Consider the following 23505-nt stretch of genomic DNA (forward strand, 5'->3'; position numbering starts at 1 on the left):
GACAGTCTGCCTCACAGATCTTCAATCCACATTGCTGAGCACGTCAAGAACATTCCTTGAACAACATATTTCGTTTGAGCTTGTAAAGTGCTTCTTCCTTACAAAACTGTCTGGTTAGTTGCTAAATTGTGCGCAGCAACTGAGCACCTCCTGTTCACTTATGTGGTTCATTTCAGCCACTCTGTTCATGCATCTGCTCACCTGTAACCAGTTCATTGGCTGAGTAATGCTGCGCCCAGTGACTTGAGCTGTGTTTGAAATGCCCATATGTCTTTAGCATCTAGTACAGTAATGCACATTGACTCTCTGGGACAGATGCAATGTTGGAGTTTCTCTACATGATGTCTCATGAAATGCTGACTGCTTACTGCATGGTAAAACAACAACCCCCTTTCAATACAATAGAGTGATTCTCCGAAAAGTCACCCACATGGTGGTACATGTTTGCCAGTAAAACTCACATTTACCACCTCCTCCAGCCATCTGCTGAAAGAGATCACGCATGAACTGTGACATCGACTACAAATCCATTGTAAAAATGTCACACAAATGCGGGCCAGAAACAGTAAAACCTCACAGGAAGTTTATCAGCCTGAATTGCAGGATCTTTTGTGACTTTGACCCTTCTGATGTCTTCTGTAGCTGTTCGCTTTTTTGTTCTAACACCCCCGAAAACAGTATTGAAATAGCTGTACTCTTCTGTAATTAGCTCTTTTGTCATTTCCTGACCTCAACTTCCCCTCTCAGCCATTCTGAATCTTTCACAAAACGCGAAGGAGAGCTTCCTTTTCATCTCTCAGTGGCGCGGCGGCAAATTGGCGCTAATTGTTTTGAGATAATTAGGACTCCTGGAAGAGGTATGGACGGCCTTGACTAAAATGAGAGGTCAGGAAAAAAAGACGTGCGTTTAACGAGAGGAGGGAGAGTGCTACAGTTTGTGTGCTACGGTATGTGCCGTTCATCTCATACGACGAAACTAGAGGCCCCTCTGATTTTATTTTCTCCCCAAACAGAAAATTGCAACAAAAAAAAAAACACCTCATACCACAGCAATGTCCTTGTTTGAAGAAACCAAGGTTATTGTGTTGTAATCTTGTTATATTGTGTTATTTTGGGTGTAATGATACACTCGTGTCACGATTCAATACAACTCACCGAGCTCACGATACGATACTTTAGGCTAAATAATACTTTTATGATACTTTAGGCCAAAAACTTTAGGAGAGTTTTTAAAAATGATTACTTCTAAAACATAAAGTATAAATTTAACAAAAATGTACTGTAGATTAAAATGCTAAATTGAGTATTACATCAGGGTTGGACTTGAATCAGCTTGGACTTGGTCCTTGTCCCAATGCACAGGGCAATGGTGACACCAGAATAAAAGTTTTAATTACTTAAAATATAGAATTATGTTAAACACATATGCTTGCATATTTACTGACTACATTTAAAATAATGTAAACCCTTTTTTTCTGGTAAAATGATTTTTTTTCTTTTTTCCTGGTAATATGAAGTTTATATGTATGTATATATATATATATATATATATATATATATATATATATAAGTTTATATGTATATGTATATATATATATATATATATATATATATATATATAAGTTTATATAAGTATATATGAAGAGTTCAGATGCAAAAGCCTCTAAGTGCCATTTGAAATTTTCTTCTAGAATGATCAATTTTATCAAGCTTGTATATTTAAGTTCAGTAATTTCACATAAATTACACTTAATAGGTAATCTTCATTGCAATTTAAGTGAAATTACTGAGCTTAAATATACAAGTTTGATAAAAAAGTATCATTCTAGAAGATAATTTCAAATGGCACTTTTGCATCTGAACTCTTCATATATATACAGTATATATATATATATATATATATATATATATATATATATATATATTCATATATATACAGTATATATATATATATATATATATATATATATACGTTTAAGACACCAAATGTAAGATTTTTGTTTTAAAATGATCAAAACCCAGTAATTTTTAAAAATATATATTTTTTTACTTGTGGACTGTCACTTACTGCTCCGAGACAAGAAGGTTAAGAATCCAAATGCAGTTTTATTGAAAAGGTAATACAAAGACGTAATCCAAAATACAGGCAAGGTCAAACACTGGCAGGCAATCCATACAAACAAACACAAAAAGGCAAAAGAGTAATCCACGGAAGAGGCAAGAAACCCAAAAACCAAGAGACATGAAACCAGGGACAATGCTCGGAATTGCACTGTAACACTAACGAGGACTTCGCAGATAATGAATGAGAAAAACAGGCTTATATGAAGTGAGAAAAACAAGATAATGAGACAGGTAAATGTGATAATGGATGAAGAGTCGGGGCAGTGAGCAATGGGAAATGTAGTTCTCTTACAAGAGTACTCTCATGTTGCGTAAGCTAGCTTAATCTACAGGAAAACCTCTTTTCTCAAGAATACTGAAGCCAAAAATGATCCTTATATTGTATTAATTTAAAACGCATTTGCTGCAGCGAGCAGACCTAGGTGAGGCAGCTCGCGTGCATATTGGCTGCTCTGAAGGCAACTGCTGCAACCTATCGAGGGACTACTCGTGACGTAAGCGCCAAGCTCCATCAATCGTCACGTCCCGCGTGAAAGGCGATGAGATGAGACCTGTTTTCCGGTTTGGTCACGTGACGCTCGGCATAAAGCCTATTAACTAACAACTGGGCAGTTCAATAAATCACTTAACCCAAGGATGCTCCGAAGGGACTGTCCTACAATTGGTATATTCTGAGGCTGCTGTTTTGTTAGGCCATTTTCTAATGGAAGCTTCATTTACATAGCCATTTAAGAGTCAGAGGAAGCGTCTCCCAGTGGGGAACGTTAACAACCCCTGTGACTCAATTGCCTGCTGAGATAATGGCCTTGCGACTACACTGTAAAAAGTAATTGCTGATTCTACTTAAGAAAAACTAGTGAATTTAACTTACTTTAGAAACTTAGTTGATTTAACTTGATTACACTGTGTACTGTGAACTTTTAGGTGGATGCAATAGTCAAACTAAACAAATCTAGTACATTGTACTTAAGTTTGGTAAGTGTATTGTACTAAAGGCATTTTCACACTGTTGAAAATTTCTGGAGCACAGAATTTGGATAGTAATAATAATAATAATAGTGAAATTAACAACATTTTTAGTAAATACCATACAATTAGTTTGAAAATAGTTAATAGGTTAATATATAGTTAATAGGTTCTGAATCTTTTTTTCCTGCACGCTTAAAAACATAACTGGGAAGATAAAAAGCAAGCCCATCGGCTGCTACTTCACAGTCCTTTATATTTTTAGTAACAAATCTTTATACATTTACTTTGGTTATTAAGTTTCAGCATAAGACGAAACAACTCGGTTATTTTTTTTTTTTTCAACTCGCGCATGCGCATTTGCGCAATTGGACGGTTGAACTTGAGGAAGACGTCAAGACGAGACGATATCGACGAGGGACTTCAGCTCGTGTTCGGGAATGGATGCGGCAGCAAAACTAGGTATGCTAGCCTCTTGAACAACTATTTATCAACTTTAATGTCATTGTATAGCTTAAAAACAGAATTTATTTTGCTCATTGTGCAGTAAGAGGAAAAGACACACTGAAGTAACGTTAGTTTTATGTCGAATGAGACCAGTTGAGACAAGCGGCAAAAGTTACTAGATTAAAAAACGATTTTTACTGAACACTTTTTTTTTTGTATTAGTTACAGTTTGTATGCTGTGTTAATCGTTTATAAGTTTGGGGTTTATCTAAAATGTAAAAACCCTGGCTGTGCGGCCTAGATAGCAGCTAACGTAACTTTCCTTCTTTCTAGAAAGTTCAATGCTCACGTGTCGTTCACATGAAAATTAATTACATGACGCATTAATTAAGAAGTGTAACTAACAAGCAGTTATTACCTTATTTTGTCTTTATTTTGTGACAGATTCGCTCAACGTTTCATCAATAAATTCAAGGCTAAATCTGGAGATATTGGCTCCAAACTTAAGATTCTGCAGCAGATTCAAAATGACGTAAGCTCATCGACATATCACAATTATGTCTCGATTGCAAAACATATGTTGCTTTTACTGTTGTTTTTTGCTCTGACGTTTTGCTAGTATCGAGTGCTATTCAATATACATTTTTATAACTTTGCAGAAATCTAATATCAATGCGGAACGAACAGCGTTCTTCATCATGGCCTACCACTACTTTTCGAGGAGGACCACAATGATTTTTACAAGACATCTTTTGTAAGTATTTTCATCTCTGATGTGATTCTTGTTTAACAGTCTAATTGTTCTTCAAACAGTTGATATCTGGCAAGAAGAAAGGCATGAAAAACTGTCAGGACAGTGAAACAAAGTAAGGGTTGGAGAAAAGAAAGTGAAAGATAAATTAAGAGTTTAGAAGAAAAAAAGACAGTTAGAAGATACATTTTATATTAGTTTTAATTTATATAACCGGCCATCAGTTTTATTTGTCTTTTCATGCAGTGGTTTGATGAATGTTTTTCCCCCTGGATTCACTGCTGTGTCCTCTTTGAAAAGGCCTTTACATTTAGACACAAAGGGTTATTAATTTAGTTTCATATTTTAATGACTATGTGCTCTTAAAGGGATAGATCACCCAAAATGAAATGATGTTGTTATTTACTCACTCTTATGTTATTCCAAACCTGTTTGAGTTTCTTTCTTATATTGAACACAAAATAATATATTTTGAAGAAGTTCGGTAATCAAACAGTTGAGATTAGCCATTGACTTCCATAGTTTTTTTTCCCACTATGGAAGTCAATGGCTACTCTCAACAGTCTGGTTACCAACATTCATCAAAATATCTTCTTTTCAGTTCAGCAGATGAAAAAAAAAACTCATACAGGTTTATAACAACTTGAGGGTGAGTAAATTAAGACAAGATTTTAATTTTTGAGTGGACTATCCCTTTATAGTAACACTCCACCATTTTGTTCCATATTAAACTATGTTATTCCCTTAACAAAGACGAGTTGATGAATACCTCTCTATGAATACCTCTCTCGTCTCAGTGCCTGCACTCAATCGCTCTGGTGCATGGAGAAACATTGTTAGCACTTAGCTTAGCCCAGTTCATTCATTAGGATGCAAATTGAGATGAAGTTAGAAGTGACCAAACACCACCATATTTTATTTTGTGTCACCATACTTGGCCGTGTAACCACATTTGAATAGAGAAAATGTGGAGATGTTTGGTCGCTTCTCTGTTTAAATAAACTGGGCTAAGCTAAGTGTTAAAGTGTCTCCGCACGCCAGAGCCATTGAGTGCACGCACTGAGACGACAGAGGTATGTATCAACTCGTCTTAGTAAAGAGAGTAACATAGTTTAATATGAAAAAATAGTGGAGTGTTCCGTTAAAATATGTCTTGTTCTATGACCTAATTTTTGTTATATGCTATTCCCATTTTTAGGACTGTGATGACAATGAAGATATGTCCAACATTGAAATGAGTTCTGACAGTGATTCCCGAATCGTCTGCAACCGCTGCCATACCCTACTCCCTGCATCTTGATGCCACAACAACGGCAATCATTCTGGAAGGTACAGTGGTTGTGGATGATCTTGAAAATCTTCCACAAGCAATGAGCTGTCTTTAAAGGAACACTCCACCATTTTTTTTATATTAAACTATTTTATTCCCTTAACTAAGACAAGTTGTTACATACCTCTCTCGTTTCAGTGCGCCGTACACTTAATTTCACTGACGTGCAGCGAAACTTTGATAGCCCTTAACTAGCCCTGTTCATTCATTAGGATCCAAGCAGTGAAGCTACCAAACACCTCCACATTTTCCCTATTTAAATACAGTTACACGAGTAGTTATACGACCAAGTATGGTGACAAAATAAAATGTGCCGCTTTTTTTAAGCGTGTAAAGTGGAGAACTACAATTTATGGCGGAATAGCACTTGAGAGCGCTTCGACTTGGCACAGTAATATTATCACTACTGATGATGAGAGGATTTTTTAGGAGTGATGATATTACTGCGCCAAGTCGAAGTGCTCACAAGTGCTATTCCGCCATACATTATAGTTATCCATTTTACACTGGTGTAATCATACACCATTCTCGGTCATGTAACTACTTACCAACGTGTAACTGTATTTAAAAAGGGAAAACGTGGAGGTGTTTGGTCGCTTCTAACTTCATCTCTTTTTGGATCCTAATGAATAAACTGTGCTAAGCTAAGTGCTATCAATGTGTCGCGTCGCGCTAAAGCGATTGAGTGCACGCACTGAGACGTGAGAGGTATGCATCAACTCGTCTTTGTGAGGAAATAACATAGTTTAAAGGGATAGTTCACATTGAAATTAATTTTTGATATGTTTTATCTTACCTCAAGGGCATCCAAGATGTAGGTGTTTTTGTTTCCACAGTATTTTCAATTTTTACATTTTTCGGTCAAACCGTTCTTGTCTGTCAGTCATACAATGGATGTTTAGGGGGTCCACGTCAAAAAGCATGCACAGAGAAGTCAAAATTAAACATGATTTAATGACTTGTAAATGTAAGTACACATTGATGGCCTAAGACAAGAAATGAGCGGTTTGTGAGAAAACGAACAGTATTTATATCGTTTTTACCTCTTGAACCACAGCCATGTTCAACTGATCTGGATCAGATGTCCAACTGAACCGAACTGAACCATGTCCAACGTTCCGCTGGAAGTGATCTCGCGCGCGTCTAAGTCACTCATTGTTTACACGGAGATTTCGGAAGTTTTACCTTTCACTGTGAAGATCTAAACATATTTAGATATACAGGAAATCGCAATAAAAAATGATTTCGATATATCTAAATATGTTTAGTGAAAGGTAAATCTCTGTGTAAACAATGCGTGACGTAGATGCGCGAGATCACTTCTTGCAGAACGTTGGACATGGTTCAATACGGTTCAGTTGGACATCTGATCCAGATCAGCTGGACATGGCTGTTAACAAGAGGTAAAAACGATATAAATACTGTTCGTTTCCTCACACAAACCGCTCGTTTCGTGTCTTAGGCCATCAATGTGTACTTACATTTACGAGTCATTAAATCATGTTTAATTTTGACTTCTCTGTGCATGCTCTTTGAGGTGGTGACCATAGACCTGCATTATATGACAGACAACAATGGTTTGACCTAAAAATATCAAAATTGAAACTACTGCGGAAACAAAGACACCTACATCTTGGATGCCCTTGAAGTAAGATACATCATATCAAAAATTAATTTCAAAGTGAACTATTCCCTTAATATGAAATAAAACAGTGGAGTGTTCATTTAAGAGAACTCTAAAGAAAATTGTTCAGTACTGTTTTATAGATACTTCACTGTTTTTCAATTGTTGAAAAGAAAAAAGGAAAGAAAAAAAATCCTTATTTAAAAGGATGTTACTTGTTTGGTTTTGGAATAGTTTTATAAGAAGAGAATTTTAAAGAGAACTGTAGTAGGAAAGGAATTCTGTACCAAACTGTGTGACTTGCATGCTCTGCTTTCAACCACTTTGTAAAGATGTTAAAAACAAAGAAACATTGTTTTTATTGTCTTTAGTACTTTTTTTTTTTTTCTTGAGTGCATTATGTGCTTTATTTCTAAAATGTTGTTGGCGGGCCAGTAATGTTTTAACATATTGTTGTTGAACAAATAAACATTCTAGTGGTTTGCCAAATGTGTTGTCTTTCTTTGTATTCTCAACTCAGAATTTTGAGTACAATTTGCTTGAGAAATTTAAGGCAATCAGTTTCCACACATTCCTCTAGTAAGTAGAACAAGCAGACATGTTAAATTAACTGTTTTGTGTAAGTTCTGCTTACAAATCTCAACTTAAATCTGTAAGTTGCCTTAACTTGAGATTATTAAGTTACCTGTACTCAAGTTTTATGGTAACCTCTACAAATACACAAGTTAACTCTACAAAGAAGTAGAGAGTAGTATCAACTCAAAAATGAAGACCTAATTTGCTTGAAAATTTTGAGGCAATCAGTTTCCACAGCTTTTCCTAGTAAAGTCAACTTATTACTTTTTACAGTGTAACTCACAACATCTAGAATGCTTGATATTATTACGAGCAGTGGCTGGGACAGACTGTTGTGGCCTTGGCAGTGACCAATGAGCTTCTTCTCACATTGAAGAACTGACAAGCACATTGTGATGCTCAGATCTGATCCAAACGTATTCCTCCGCACAAATCACATACTCTGATTGCATAACCAATTTTTTTTTTTTTTACTGCCATTCTCCTACACTTAAATGACTAATAAAATAAGAAAGTGGAGGCAGAGCAGTCTGTGTTTATTGAATATACATCTTTTTCTTGCTGAAGCGGCGCATGACTTATAATGGCCCCAAAGGGACGAATACACTTCCATATCCTAATTCAGTCTATTACAATAATTGTTTTTTTTTTTTTCCACCGTGTTCTTATCTTCACATTGATTTGCTGCCAAAAACGGGCCATTGCAATATGGGATTTTGGAGAGACCTCCCAGTTAAAAGGGTGAGATTTCAGTGAAAAACAGTCGGTAGGTGACATCTCTACAACAATCTGTAGTTGTTTGAGACAGCTTTAGTGGGATGCCGCCTTTAGTTGCTTGGATGAAAAGTATCTGATAAATGGTAATTAACCAAAACAGTTCCCGCATATAAAACTGTTAATTTAGTGGCAAACAACCAGATTTTTTTGTGTTTTGCAGAGGCAGTAATTGGGTCTAATTCTACACAAGCAAATCTTTGTGATCTGCTGTACCTTCTGTGGTGATTGGGTGATAGTTGTGTATTATGCATGCACAATCAAACATTTTGATTCACCTACTTATTCTTTATTATTGCTGTTTTTGACATTTTAGAATAATAGAATAAAAGTCTACAAAATGATGAATTGATGCAATTTTAAACCAATCAATAAATACTATAATATTTATTTTATGGTGAACTAAAAGTGCATTTAAAAATAAAGTAGTGAAATAAATTATTAATGTAAAAATAAAATTGAAAATAAATTGACAAATAAACACATTAAAAATGCAGTTTATAAGTGTAAAATATACATACATTTATTTGTATTTATTTTAATTTTTCTAAAGCATAAACAAATTGCTTTTCTAAATATTTATCTATTTATTTATTTGTTTACATTTGTATTATTTATTTAATACATTAATTCACTCTAAAAAATGCTGGGTTGTTTTAACCCAATTTTGGGTAAAATATGGACAAACCCAGCAATTGGGTAAAAAATGTAATTTAAAAATGTAACCCAATGGCTGGGTTTGTCCATATTTTACCCAAAATTGGGTTAAAACAACCCAGCATTTTTTAGAGTGTTCATTACTATTACTTAATGGGCCTCATTCATGAAACATGAGCAGAACACATGATTGTGTAAATCATTAGTAAAGACGTTCTGACCATTATATTTTCAAAATGTTAGTTAGTAGGCTACGAAAGAAATTTACACCTGCTATCAGGCATAAATGCTGCGTAAAATATTAAAACGTTCTGTGTTCTTTTAGGCAAACTTATGATGCATTTTGGGAACAATATTTCACAAATTAATTTGCCCTGTTTTTTATTTTTCCATGAGACTTGAAAACTGTTCAATTTGGGGTAAAACGTACGGTATTGCTTTACCGCTTTCCAATTATAATGTAGGGAACCACACGTTTTAATGAGTATGAGTACATGAGCACAGTGTCTGGGTACTAAAAGTCTTTACTGTCTCTTTTGATTAATTGAACTAAAGTATTTATTTCATTGAAAAAAACAAACAACATAACCCAAACCCTAGTGTTAGTCAAATAAGTCCAAATGTTTCATTGGGATGGCTTTGTGTGGACTTTACCAGGACACGGTGTGCTCTGAGTCACTTTGTCCATGTTTTTATGATGGTCAAATAATTTCCCCAGAATACAACTGCGCTCACTGAAAAAGTAAGAGGAACATTAAGGGAAAAGGAGAGCGAGAAAGCTCTGTCCATTCTCATTTTTTAAAAGCTGGAGTGAAAAACACACTTCCATGTTGTGAATAGGGCAAATAATGAGATTGTGGAAGGGAAAGGGACGCGCTCAGAGTGTGTTTTGAAGCACCATGTCGTGTCTGCATTCTAATTTTATGGCATTTGGGAGTACAGACTACAGGCCTCTCTGGCCACTTGTGCTGCCCGCCTGCCATGGAATATAATGTGTTTTGAGAGCAGCCCTATTATCCGGGCTTGGGAAGAAGGAGGCTGAAGTGGCCAGTGGAGCAGCCCTTAGACAGTACTGCAGGTCTATTTGTGTGTGTGTGTGTGTGAGCCACTTCTCAGTCTTTATTAGAGTCGCTCCTCGTATCAGCCACTCGTGCTGCGGTCGAGTGAGAGCCAACCAGTGAGAGAGCACCTCCGAAGAGCATCTCGATTTCTCCCGATCTCTGTCTCTTCCTCTAATTCCGCATTTGTTGAAACATAGTGTTAAAACTATTACAACGTACGTGTGAGTATTCTTGTAAAATCAGGTTTTGTCACGCTGCTCAGACGTTAGTATTGGCACTGCTGAAACGGGACTGAAGTGTCATTTGTTATTCACAGGAGAGCTAAATGGCAGGTTATGCTGGATGTGATAATAGAGGGCCGTGATAAGTGACAGAGAGAGGCAAACTGAGGTATTCAGCCCACTTTTAGATCATTTTGTGAAAAATAGCTGTTATTCACTGAAATGTTTCTCCCAAAGTTATTGTGTTTTAAGCAGACCGATTTAGCACGCTCAGGAGGTCTGTAATATCTGCAGAAATACCTGAGCCATTAATGTGCTTTTATTAGAGCTATTCTTTATAAAATTAAATATAATTTTTTTATATATTTGTATGATCTATATTATAATTTAATCGTGATTCACGTTGTTATTATTTTATTTATTTTTTTGAATGTGATAAAATATCAACAAATTATATTATTATTTTAATATTATACTTATTATAAATATATATTCTATAGTATAATATTATACTATTATAATATATACTTCAATATTAATGGTTTACATTTTTATTATAGCCATTTTATAATATAATTAAATATATTTACTATTTAGTACATAGATATTTTATCACTATATTATAGTTTAGTTTTAGTGATTTATATTTTTATTAAACAATATAAATCTACTGATATAGCTAATTCAGTGTTTGCTAAATATATTTTGAACACTGGCTTATGTATTTTCTCAAATATGTATTTTGGATCATTTTTAACCCCCCCCCCCACCCCCACCCCCCCCCCCCCCAAAAAAAAAAAAGCTACGGACTGCAGCTTTAAATTAATTTTTGACATTTATATTAGCTATTATATAATATAATTAAATATGATCTTTTCATATTTGTACCTTTTCTCTATGATTTAATATAAGTGATTCATGTTTTATTATATTTATTCTATAATGAAATAGAAAACTCCTTAAAAAAAAAAAAAATTAAGCAAATTCTATTTGTATTCTAAAATATACCTAAATATGAATTAATTTGTAAAATAGCTATACTAAAAGATATAATTAAATATTAGCTATTCCTATTCATATCTATTCTATATTAGAATTTATTATTAGTGATGATTTTATTTTTTATTAAACACGGTGACTCTATTAATATACAGTAATTTAGTATTTGCTAAATATTTAGGTAACACTTAACAATAAGGTTCGTTAGTTAACATTAGTTAATTACATTAGTTAATATGAACTACAGCATTTATTGATCTTTGTTAATGTCCATTTCAACATTTACTAGTATTTTATTCAAATCTTGTTAACATTAGTTAATGCACTGTGAACTAACAGAAACAAAGGTGTATTTTTATTAACTAACATTAACAAAGATGAACAAATACAATAACAAATGTATTACTCATTATTAGTTCATGTTAGTTAATACATTAACCAATGTTAACTAATGAACCTTATTGTAAAAATATCCTGAAACAAATTTATCATAGCTATTTTATATCATAACTAAATAGCTTCTCATATTTTATTTTCATATTCACAACTTCTATTTTTATTTTGTCTTAAAACGTCCATCAATAGACAAATATGCTTTGTGGCAGCAGAATAGCACAGTAACACATTTAACAGCCAGCAGGGGCTTATCGGTCAGAGGGAGTGTTTTTCTAACTAATAAATAATCAGCACAGACCAAGAAGGGAAAGAGAGTGTGAAGGAGTTTACTGAGAAATAAAGTATAAGTGGTGATTATTAGATCAGCTATTAAACACAAGCTAAGCTTCACCTCTTAGGGTCTCCAGAGCTGTTTCTTTCTTTCTTTTTTCACATAAAAAACATCCACAAGAGATGCTAGTAAAAATAAATGGAGAAAACCCCACCGTCCCTCTCCTGATCTATCCCAGCCAAGGAGACCGAGTGCACAGCAGCCCCAGGGCTTAAGGTTCAGCAAAATGGTTCTGTGCTCGCTTTAGGGTGTACTGAGCTTCAGCTACATGCTCTGTACCGCGGTACTTTACCTTCAAAGACTTCAGAACCGCACAGAAGAGCTGAACATCGCCTCCGGTGCCCGCAGAGTGGGAGGAGATTTTGACACAGAGTTTGCCGTGTTGAAAATAGACACTGTTCTTCTCCTGGAAAGATCTTCAGAGCATAGTGGTGGGATTCCAGAAGATGAAGAGTAGCACACTGTATTGCCTTCTCAGCTCTGGCTTATATCAGACTATGTTTTTGCTGAAATGACAATTTTCATTAGAAAATAATCTGCATCTTCTTCCCATCTCAGACGCTGTAACCCTGGATGCTCAAATATAGTTCTTTCATTTGCATTTATTAAATGGTTTTGTGTCAAATTGGGTATATGGGTCAATACAGTATATAATACATCATACAGTGTTTACAATGGTTTTAAAGGAGTAGTTCATACAAAAAAAACTTTTGGTGATAATTTACTCACCCCCATGTCATCCAAGATATCCAAGTCATTCTTTCTTCAGTCGAAAAGAAATTAAGGTTTTTGATGAAAACATTCCAGGATTTTTCTCCATATAATGGACTTCAATGGGAACCAACTGGTTCAAGGTACAAAAGACAGTTTCAGTGCAAACTACAAACTGTTCAAAGGGCTTTAAATGATCTCAGACGATGAATAAGGGTCTTATCATCAAAATGAATGAATCTTTTTTCGTGTCATTTGGTTCATTCAACGAACGAAATGAACGAGTTGACTCGGGAAAAGATTCGTTCATTTTGATAAACGAGTTCACGAACGCGCATCACAGAACAGAGCAAGGTGACCATTTGAGCTTATAAACTTAAACTTTATTATTTTTTTTAAATTAATGATTTTTTCGCTTGATAAGACCCTTATTCATCGTCTGGAATCATTTAAAGCCCTTTGAACAGTTTGCAGTTTGCACTGAAACTGTCATTTGGACCTTGAACCATTTGGTTCCCATTGAAGTCCATTATATGGAGAAAAATCCTGGAATGTTTTCATCAAAAACCTTAATTTCTTTTCGACTGAAGAAAGAAAGACATGGACATCTTGGATGACATGCAGTGAACTACTCCTTTAAAACCCTTTTCTAATCTCTTTAAATGCAACTTACAGCTTTTGGCAGCTTTTAAGAGTCAACGATGCATCAAAATGAATAAGAGAGGACCATGAAAATGAAAATAGCCATCATTTATTCACCCTTACTTCATTCCAAACCCATATCATTTTATATATTTTGTGGAACTAAAAAGTAGAAGCTCTTTTTATAAATTACATTGAATGGTGACCTGCTGTTATTCACTTTCAGTTATTTTACCTGTACAAAAACAGTCCGTTATGCCGCTTTTTAAAATGTATTATCACAAACACATTGGTTATAATGCAAATAGTTTTTCTTTTCACTGCACTTTTTTCTTCTTCTAGATATTCATAGCTATTAATGCATCCGAAGTATCGTATAAAATAGCGATACAGCTTCTGTGTTGCAAAATGAAGTGGATACTTAAAATATGGGGGAAAGAAAAATGTATCATGAAAGGATGAAAGAAATACAGACTGGTTTCAAAACACATGAGGGTGATTAAATGATGAGAGGATTTCCATTTTTAGTTGAACTCTCCCTCTATCTTTAAATTGAAACCCATCAGGCACTTTTCTTCCTTATCACGCTCTCACACCGTTATGAATCTCTCCACTCTCTCCACCAGCTTCTCCTACTATAATTATCATTCCCTTCCCCGCTGCTTGATCTACGCATTTCTAATTGAACAGTCACAGTTAACAGTTGGTCACCCTGTTCCAGGCGCAAGCACCAGTCAGTCTCAGCGTGATGTTCACTGTGGCCTTTTGTATCTAGACTGATTAAGAGGCTTCTCTGCCCAAGACGGTTTTTGGCAGATTATCTTTAATGGAGTAGCCCGATACGGCCTGCCTTTCTGTGCCGCTGAGATTCCCGAATGGATAGGAAGGTTATATCAATTATTGACATTTCGCAGTTTGCATATGGATCGCTGTTGAAACGGTGTCTGTATGCAACTTCTACAATGCTGCAAACTTGACCTGTCCTTTAAAAACGTTACCGCACACACAGTGGGATGTAGTTTCACGTGTTTATCTGAAAGCTGTAATGGTTAAGTCATACTTTGACTATTGAGTGTTACATGATCATTTTGCTTCCTGCGAAGGGTACAATGGGGCTTTTCACTACTCATTTCACTACTCACTCACATAGTGTTTGATTGCAGAAATATATATATATATATATATATATATATGTATGTTAGTCTTGAACATTGATGGAGAAGCAGATTTTGTGTGAAAAATAATCAATTTTTCAAAGAGTAGTTCACTTAAAAAAAAAAACTTTTGCTGATAATTTACTCACGCCCATGTCATCCAAGATATCCATGTCATTATTTCTTCAGTTAAAAAGAAATTTTTGGATGAAAACATTCCAGGATTTTTCTCCATATAATGGACTTCAATGGGAACCAAACGGTTCAAGGTCCAAAAGACAGTTTCAGTGCAAACTGCAAACTGTTCAAAGGGCTTTAAACGATTCCAGATGATGAATAAGGGTCTTATCAAGCGAAATGATCGCTCATTTAAAAAAAAAATAATACAAAGTTTAACCCTAACCCTATTCCAGACCTAAACCTACCCATAACCGAATGCGTGTTATATTGACGCTAAAGGGTGCCATGTGCGTTGGATTTAGACGAAATGTCAAAAGCGTCACTATATGACGCCCTAGGATGAGAATGAGTTATGTTGGGCTTATCCTGGCGGTGGTGGCGGCTCCATTGCGGTGGCAGTTGCTCCATGTGGGCTGGGCTCTGGGTCCGGTATGGATCGGGGATAGTCCCTCTCCAGACATTGAATAATAGCGTCCCTCCAGCAGAGTCTTTGCTTGTCTGGGACGTCTACTTGATGGTAGTAATTTACCCAGATCCTATACAGAGACTTGTGTGTCTCATCATCATAATGAGAACGCATTGCTACAGTATGCAGCAGACCTGTAAGCTGCGCTGCTAAATCTATTTTGTGGTTGGTTATTTTGTCACTTTATTTCAGTGTGTAAAGTCCACAGATGATGAGGAGATGAGGGTATTTTAATAAAACAAACTCTGATAGTCACACAGGTAGCTTCACAGTGTGTTAGTTCAAACACTAGCACAAACAACAACCAACAATCAAGGCAGAGAAACTTAAATATTCACTGATAATGAGCTAAAAGACTAACAGAAGGAATGATCAAATGAATAACACATGGTAGCGGGACACATGAACAAAGACCATAGGAAATAATGAGAAGCAAACTAAAAAGTCCGCGATGATGAAAAAGACTACAACTTTTTGTGACATCACAACCAACATGATTAAGCCAATGCCTACACTTGGTAAACTCTCTATTTTCATGTTCCTTTATCAAAGGCCAGATTAATGGCAAGGGGGACCTCAAACACATATTTATTATGAAAATTGTACATTATGAAACTAGTGTGTGTGTCATTCTTATCGTTCCACAGAACAAATTATTTGCATTGCCTGCACGTCCCTCCTGCCAATTAAACATTTATTAATGTAAATACCAATTGGCAATCCATAAACATAACTAGCGCCTCCCGATATGTAAACACGTTTCTCATTGAACATATTGACAGCGCGGCTCCCTGTCCAACCTGAACAATTACACTGCTGTTTCTTGCCGCCTTGCTCGGAAATCGATTTCTCTTTGAAGTGTCAAATGTGTGTTTTAGCATTGTTGGTTTAATGTTAATCCAAACAACCTTTTTATCAAACTTTTTCCTTTTGCTTTTTTAGGGTCAAATTGTCCAGTCATCTGTCTGAGGCTAATGGTAGCATAAGGATTCAAATGCACATTTGATATTGTATGCGTTTATTTATATATATATATATATATATATATATATATGTGTGTGTGTGTGTGTGTGTGTGTGTGTGTGTGTGCGTGTGTGTGTGTGTGTGTGTGTGTGTGTGTGTATATGTGTATGTTTAAAGACACCATATGTAAGATTTTAAAGACACCATATGTAAGATTTTTGTTTTAAAATGATCAAAAACCAGTAATTTTATAATATATAATTATAATTATAATATATAATTATAATAATTATATATAATTATATATTTATAATTATAAAATATATATTTTTTTCATATATATATATATATATATATATATATGAACTGTATTTTTCTGTTAAAAAAGACTGAGGTCAATAAGATTTTTTTAAGGAATTAATACTCTTTTTCATCAAAGGTGCATTAAATTGATCAAAAGTGACAATAAAGACAATGTTTGATAATTTCTCTGAAATAATTTCTTATGAACTTTCTATTCAAAGAATCCCAGAAAAAAGGTTTCCACAAGAATATCAAGCAGAACAACTGTTTTCAACATTGATAAGAATAATAAATGTTTCTTGAGCAACAAATCAGCATATTAGAATAATTTCTGAAAGATAAAGTGACACTGAGGACTGTAATGGCTAAAAATTAGTGTTTTCACTGTATTTTGGATCAAATAAATGCAACTTTGGTTATTAGAGACTTTTTTCAAAAACACAAATGAACGACCCCTTTATTTTGAATAGTAGTGTGTATGTATATATACTATAAAACTTTTATGGTTTTATATTGTGTGTGGCACTCTCTTGGAGATAAGGCTATTTCTTCATTCAGGATATTCAAGGTCATAAGACAAAGTTAAGAACACTTGCTGAATGTGAGTCGATGAAGTCCAAAATTGGCCAAAAAAGTTTACCTTCACATCATGAATAATTAATAGTAGTTCTCTGCCAACTTCCACTTTAACAATTGTAAGCGAAAACCTAGTGGTAATTTCCAGTAAGTTGGTATATGCGGTATAGCGTAGGACGGTACTTTATTAATCCTTTGGGGGAAGTAACAGCAATGTCTCCCTTGGCTAATATTTTGTAGATTGAAGTGAAAATATTGGCCTTGCTGTACAGTTTTTATAGAGTAATGTGTCCTAAAAGACCTGATGGCAATTTACAGAAGTGTAGTATCTCTTTCCTTGCCTTTGTTTTTCCCGTATGTAACATTAGAAGTGGTATTTTTCATGACTAAATGATGTCCTAAACAACAGGCTTTCTGCCAGGGATTCAGTGTTTTGATTGGATCCTCCGGTGGCTCCTATGCCTGGCTAACTCAGCACACCAACACAGATGTAGAGTGGGAGGGTGTGATAGAGTCTCTCTGTCTCTACCTGTTAATAAGACATCATGAGGATACGTCTGTCTCGAGCTGAAGATAGCACATTCTGTTTGGAAGGATTGATATATTGTTGTGATGTTTAGGATATGCATTTCTCCTGCAATATGACATAAATGGTTGATCTGCTTACAGAGTTTTCACAGGTTATCGGCTTTATCTACAGCTGATGCATTCGGCATATCTGTAGCTTAACCTTCAAATGGTCTTCGTTTTCTGTTTACACTTCAGGGCTTTCGGAGTCTATACGACCCCAACAATTGATTGAGTAATTGTACAAAAAATACACATTTTTAATCATACAAATAATATATCACTTTTTTTGTTTACTTCTCATCTATTCATTAATGCTGTGTTTTTGGAGATATAAAGTACTTTTGTATCCATATACCACACAATTTCTCAACTACACCATTAGCTTTAGCATTAGCATATGAAATATTATTTTTTTTAGGATACATTGCATTTATGCTCTAGTACTAAGCCTTCATTTCTGTGTAAAAATATTCAGATTGATGCCAGATTTTTTTTTTGACACATGAAGAAAATATATTTAGTTTTTTTCACATCTTCCATTCATTTCAATGTGGGGTCATATTGACCCCAAAGACCATTGGTGTAAACATTTTTTTTACATACCTTCAGAACAACCGAATCAAGCTCAGTTTTTTGTGTGTGTATAGATAGATAATGTATGAAAAGTCACAAAATCTTATTCCACTGAGATGAAGGGAACCTTTTTTTTTGTTAAGAAAAATCGATTGGGGTCGTATAGACCCCATGACCCGATTGAGGGCTACGAATTTGCTAATAGAGAAGCAACTGTTAACTGGTACAGATAGACATATTTTCCATCACTCTATAGAAGCTTTTTAAAAGTGTATGAATATATATAAATGAATGTGATATATAAATAAATCTATGTATAAAGTGTGTATATATCCAACATTATTTGCATATATTCGCATAAAGTACACTCAAGTAAAGCAATATATAATATATAGCAAATCTCAATTGCCTGATTCATTTAATTGCAAAATTTAACAATATATACAACTCTCTATATAAAATTGGTTAGTGGAGTGAATTGAACTAGACAATTCAATCCCTTTAGGATTGAAAAAGGAGGAGTGGTGAAAAGGAGGGTAAGGTATGTGATTGGGGTCATCAGGTGGGCACCCTGTTTCATCAACGTTTCATTGATTGAAGCCCACAACGTCTCCGGAAGGCATCCCTGATGGGGTCTGCGTGGCCAGCCTGATCTCACGGAAATTCGTACGAATTTTACGAGGAGGCTAATTCGGACAAATTCATACAACCTCTCTCTATTACAAATTCGTTTGCCCTAACCCTAACCCAAATTTTTGCTAATTTGTACATATTTTACAAGTTACCAAATTTGTATGAATTTATATGAATCACCTACCCCTGAACCCGCCTCTAAACCTACCCATCACGTGGGGTGGTGGTGGCTCAGTGGATAAGACACATGCCTTTGGTGTGAGAGACCCGGGTTCGAATCCACTGTGAGACACCAATGTGTCCCTGAGCAAGACACTTGTGCAAGACACTATATATAGCAATTGTTAGTCGCTTTGGATAAAAGCGCCAGCTAAATGAATAAATGTAAATGTAAATTTGCGTACAAATTCGTATACGAGTGAGGTCATACGAATTAGCAACCTTTCAATCACTCATAAATTTGTTGTGAGATAGCATTGGCATGGCAGGGGCGTCCTTCTCCCTGAGTCGGGCCTAAGCATGAACGCATACCATCTGCACACCATCTCTACCTTGCTGCCCAGTTGTAATTGCAAGTGAAGGCAGCATAAGTGGACATTGCAAAGTTGAGTGTGATGATGTTCTTGTAGTAGTAGTTTTTTTCTTTCTTCTTCCCCCCCCCCCTAAAATAAATCTAAACCCACAACGCATGTTTCCTCTGTCTTCTTCTGCAGGTAATTGACATAATTGTCCTTCAGCTTCTGCGGTGATGGATTTGAAGGACAGACAGCAGCGCTCTCTGACACGGGGTCAATGCCGAACGGATCTGCACTACGCAACATGCTCTGTGGACAATGAGAACTGCCATGTAGTGTCGCAGAAATCATACAGTTCCAGCAAGAGGCTGAAGGCCTACCAGCAGGACGAACGCTTGCGATATGGAGGATGTGTTGCGGAGTTTGTGCACCAGCAGACAGAAGAGTATGTCAGACAAGGTAAGATTGGTACTGTAATTAAAGAGACACTCCACCCATTTGCATTAAGCTTTCCATTGTTAGAAACCCAGTTATACTATTGAATGGTCGTGCTGAGATGAGAGAAATATGCTATTTACCTTTTTCACTTTACATTTGCTACATTTCAACCAAATTTTGCAAGAAAAAACTAAAGATTTTTTTTTCTGTAGTGTAGATATGTATAAAGCATGGGTCACTCAGAAGTCACTTTTAAACCAAACAGCTTTCTGTTGGTCAATGCGATGATTTTTTTTGACCAACTTCTTTCAAGGGAAATCTTTCACCCTCATGTGAAATTCCTGCTTAAAATGATTGGATTTCAATTTAAATGAATTTTATTTGTATTATGTTTTTGTTTGTCTTTTCACTTTCATTTGATATAACAAATATAGGTTTAAAGCAAATAGAGGACTATGTGGCATGTGCAGTTCTTAAGTGCATGTTGGATACAGCAGTCTTTAGGTCAGAGTTTTCTCATTAGTTGGGGCTTTACCACAAATGCCATCATGGATAAATGTTATCCAATTTAAACCACATAATCCCCCTGTAATAAAAACAGAGAAGATTTTCTGTGGTAAGTTTTAATTTGTAGCTATTGAAACTTTTGATCTGTGTGCAGAGAAGTATGCTAAAGTTTCAAGTATTTGTTGAAAGCTATTGTTCCTTTCATGCTAGTGACACTGACCTGATAAATACAAACCGGATTGGAGCAGAGGGATTCTGAAAAAAGGGTTGGAAACTCACTAAATATACTAATTTAAGATAAATTAACTAGCAAAAATAAAGGATTTATTTTATATTACTAAATGAACCTGAATACATTAGGTGATTGGGTGAATACATTTTTTTTTTTACACGGAAGTACCCTGTAACCATGTAAATTAACATATTAAATTATATACAATTTCATTTTTACATCAATGCCATTTATATCAGGAGGGATTTCATGATTGCTATGTGAATATCATTGAGCACTTTCAATCTGTTTTTGTCTTAATTTTAATCACAACCGGGAATTTTTACAGAGAACTTTCTTTCCGACAGAAGTTGTGTTCTGTCTGGTATTTACTGTAGCTGTGATTGAATTTGCCTGTTAGGGTAAGTTCATCCTAGAACACAATCTTGCAACTGGGTGGAATTTTCAACTTTGCTCAAATTGATTTTGCGATGAAGTGTTGACCGGTTATAATTACGCTTCGACCAACTGACCTTTTTTTCCCCCGCACAGAAAATTGAAGTTTTAAAAACTTTGAGCCATGTTGAAAGATGTCCTAACAAACACACCTTAAGCCAGGTCTGTCGATATCAGATAAAGAGACAATAGAGGTGAGCTGCAGTGTTTGATCTGGAACCTTCATCCTTTCAGTATATGAACTAACTTTACTATTTTCATCTAGTCAAAATACTTTGAGTGGGTTATATATATATATATATATATATATATATATATATATATATTTCTGTCAATCGAATGAAAAAATGGATTATTACTTTTTTATGTAATTAATGGCAATTAATCACACCTAACATTGAAGTTTTTAAGTATATTTTTATATTGTAAAATGTTCACATTTAATCTCAATTTTAATGTAGAAACAACATAAACACAGTATATTTTAAATATTTGATCTAACTGGAAATGTCCAGGAGTGAAATAAAATTATTAAACACTTAACAGTCTTAACTGCATCATTTATGAATATAGATTATTTTTTATCAAGCTACACATGTTATTCAGTTAAGAGCTGTGAGTGAATTCTTTAATTAACATTAATGACACAGACTGCAGCAGGTTTATTAGGCTGATGTCACTTTAAGACCTGAAGCACATGACACAGAATTAGAATTGTAACAAAACTGTTGTAAATGGAAGATCTAAAATATGATTATTCAATTTTTAAATCTTTGTTAGATATTTTTTGTCAAAAATATGTGGCCAGTAAGATTTATTTTTTTTAAGAAATTAATTATTTTGTTCAGAAGGACACATTCAGTTTATCAAAAGTGACAGTCAAGACATTTACATTGTTTAAAAAAACTCTTTTGAACTTTCTATTTAAAAAAATCTGAAGAATGTATCAATTTCCACAAAAATATTAAGCAGCACAACTGTTTTCAACATTGATAATAATAAGACATGTTTCTTGAGCAGCAAATCAGCATATTAGAATGATTCTTTAATGTCACACTGTAGTCTGCTGAAAATTCAGTTTTGCCTGGGACAAATATATTTTAAAATATAATAAAATAGAAACAAAATATCTATTTTAAATTGTAATAACATTTTAAAATATTACTCTTTTATTGTATTTTTGATCAAATAAATGCAGCCTTGGTGAGCAGAAGAGATGAGAGACATCGAGGAAAAAGAGAAATCCAACTGACCCCAAACTTTTGAACGGTAGTGTATTCAGTATTTTATGAAAGTGTATAAAAATAAATGATCAAATATAAAAATCAACTAGTCACACTAAGAATAAGGTGAACCACAAGTGTTAATGTTGAATAAAACAAACTCATGTTATATACTCTTGATTATATCTGGGGTTTTCCACTCTCAGGATTGCTTCCAGAATCAACATTGGGTTGTTTTGCAGCACAATTTTTCTGTGGAGACTCACAATAGAGCCTGAAGCGGGTTTTTTTTTTTGGTCAGGTTTTGAATCGGTAATGTCCAGGAGAGGGATACTGCCTGTCGTTCAGTGTGTGTGTGTTTTTTTTCCCTTTTCCACAGGCTTCTGTGTTTTTCCATAGATGCTGGCTCAGGCGTAGTTCAAAGATTGCATGAAACAGAGAATCTTTTAATAATCTGAGATGAGATGTGCCCCACTAGCAGTGCCCATATCTCATTATAGCACCTACCTAAAGCAAGAGGTGACCTTGTCGTCACTTTTCTCCTTCAAAGTGTGCTGTAAAAATAGCCCAAACCAGTGAGACCGAGCTATACACACTGCTGCCTCATAACCGGAGTGGATCAGACAGACTGAGACATATGATAGACACAGAACCAGGACAAGCAGTCTCTAGCTTTCAGTAGCCTGAGGTTTCTGGTCCACGTTTATTTATTTATTTTTTACCTGCTAGCTGTAGTGAACAAACTGGCCATGAATGTGCTCAAATGGCTCAGGGAGGAGTTTTTGGTTGTAGGACGCTCCAAGCTGGTGGTCCATGGCCGTATTAGATGTACAGGGCTCTGCAGGCAGCTTTGCCATAGTAAAGGCCATATGGCGAGGGATCTTCGGAAGTACGGGAGCACTCATTATGGACATTTGCCTCTCAGGCAGCCCAGAACCCCGTTATGGTCCCTTTAGTGCACTTTTTCCAGCACAACATCTGGTAGCATGTGCTTATCATCCTCCATCCGAGCCTCCTAACATAGCAGAACATTGAGATTACAGTATACGGGTAATGTGGGTGAACGGGGAAGTGGGAGAGACGATGATGGAGGAAAGTACATCTGGAGGAATATCAATCTCTATGAC

At 35.2% G+C, this 23505-nt stretch overlaps 1 protein-coding gene and 1 long non-coding RNA gene across 3 annotated transcripts in view; both read left to right on the forward strand.

Moving 5' to 3' along the window:
- The window catches only part of tenm2b (teneurin transmembrane protein 2b), a 246882-nt gene that overhangs the window by 29881 nt on the left and 193496 nt on the right, over nt 1-23505 (forward strand). For both annotated transcript variants that reach the window (XM_039693821.2, XM_089123764.1), the window contains exon 2: nt 19742-20002. In XM_039693821.2, the coding sequence (XP_039549755.2) occupies nt 19777-20002 (226 nt within the window). In that variant the 5' untranslated portion in view covers nt 19742-19776. The remainder of the gene's footprint in view (nt 1-19741; nt 20003-23505) is intronic.
- LOC120471609 (uncharacterized) lies at nt 2954-6575 on the forward strand. The gene is made up of 4 exons (XR_016147788.1): nt 2954-3552; nt 3982-4069; nt 4197-4291; nt 5487-6575. It is a non-coding gene; the product is annotated as an uncharacterized LOC120471609 (long non-coding RNA).

This window comes from Pimephales promelas, chromosome 19, assembly GCF_988280905.1.
Source record: "Pimephales promelas chromosome 19, fPimPro1.hap1.1, whole genome shotgun sequence".
NCBI lineage: Eukaryota > Metazoa > Chordata > Actinopteri > Cypriniformes > Leuciscidae > Pimephales > Pimephales promelas.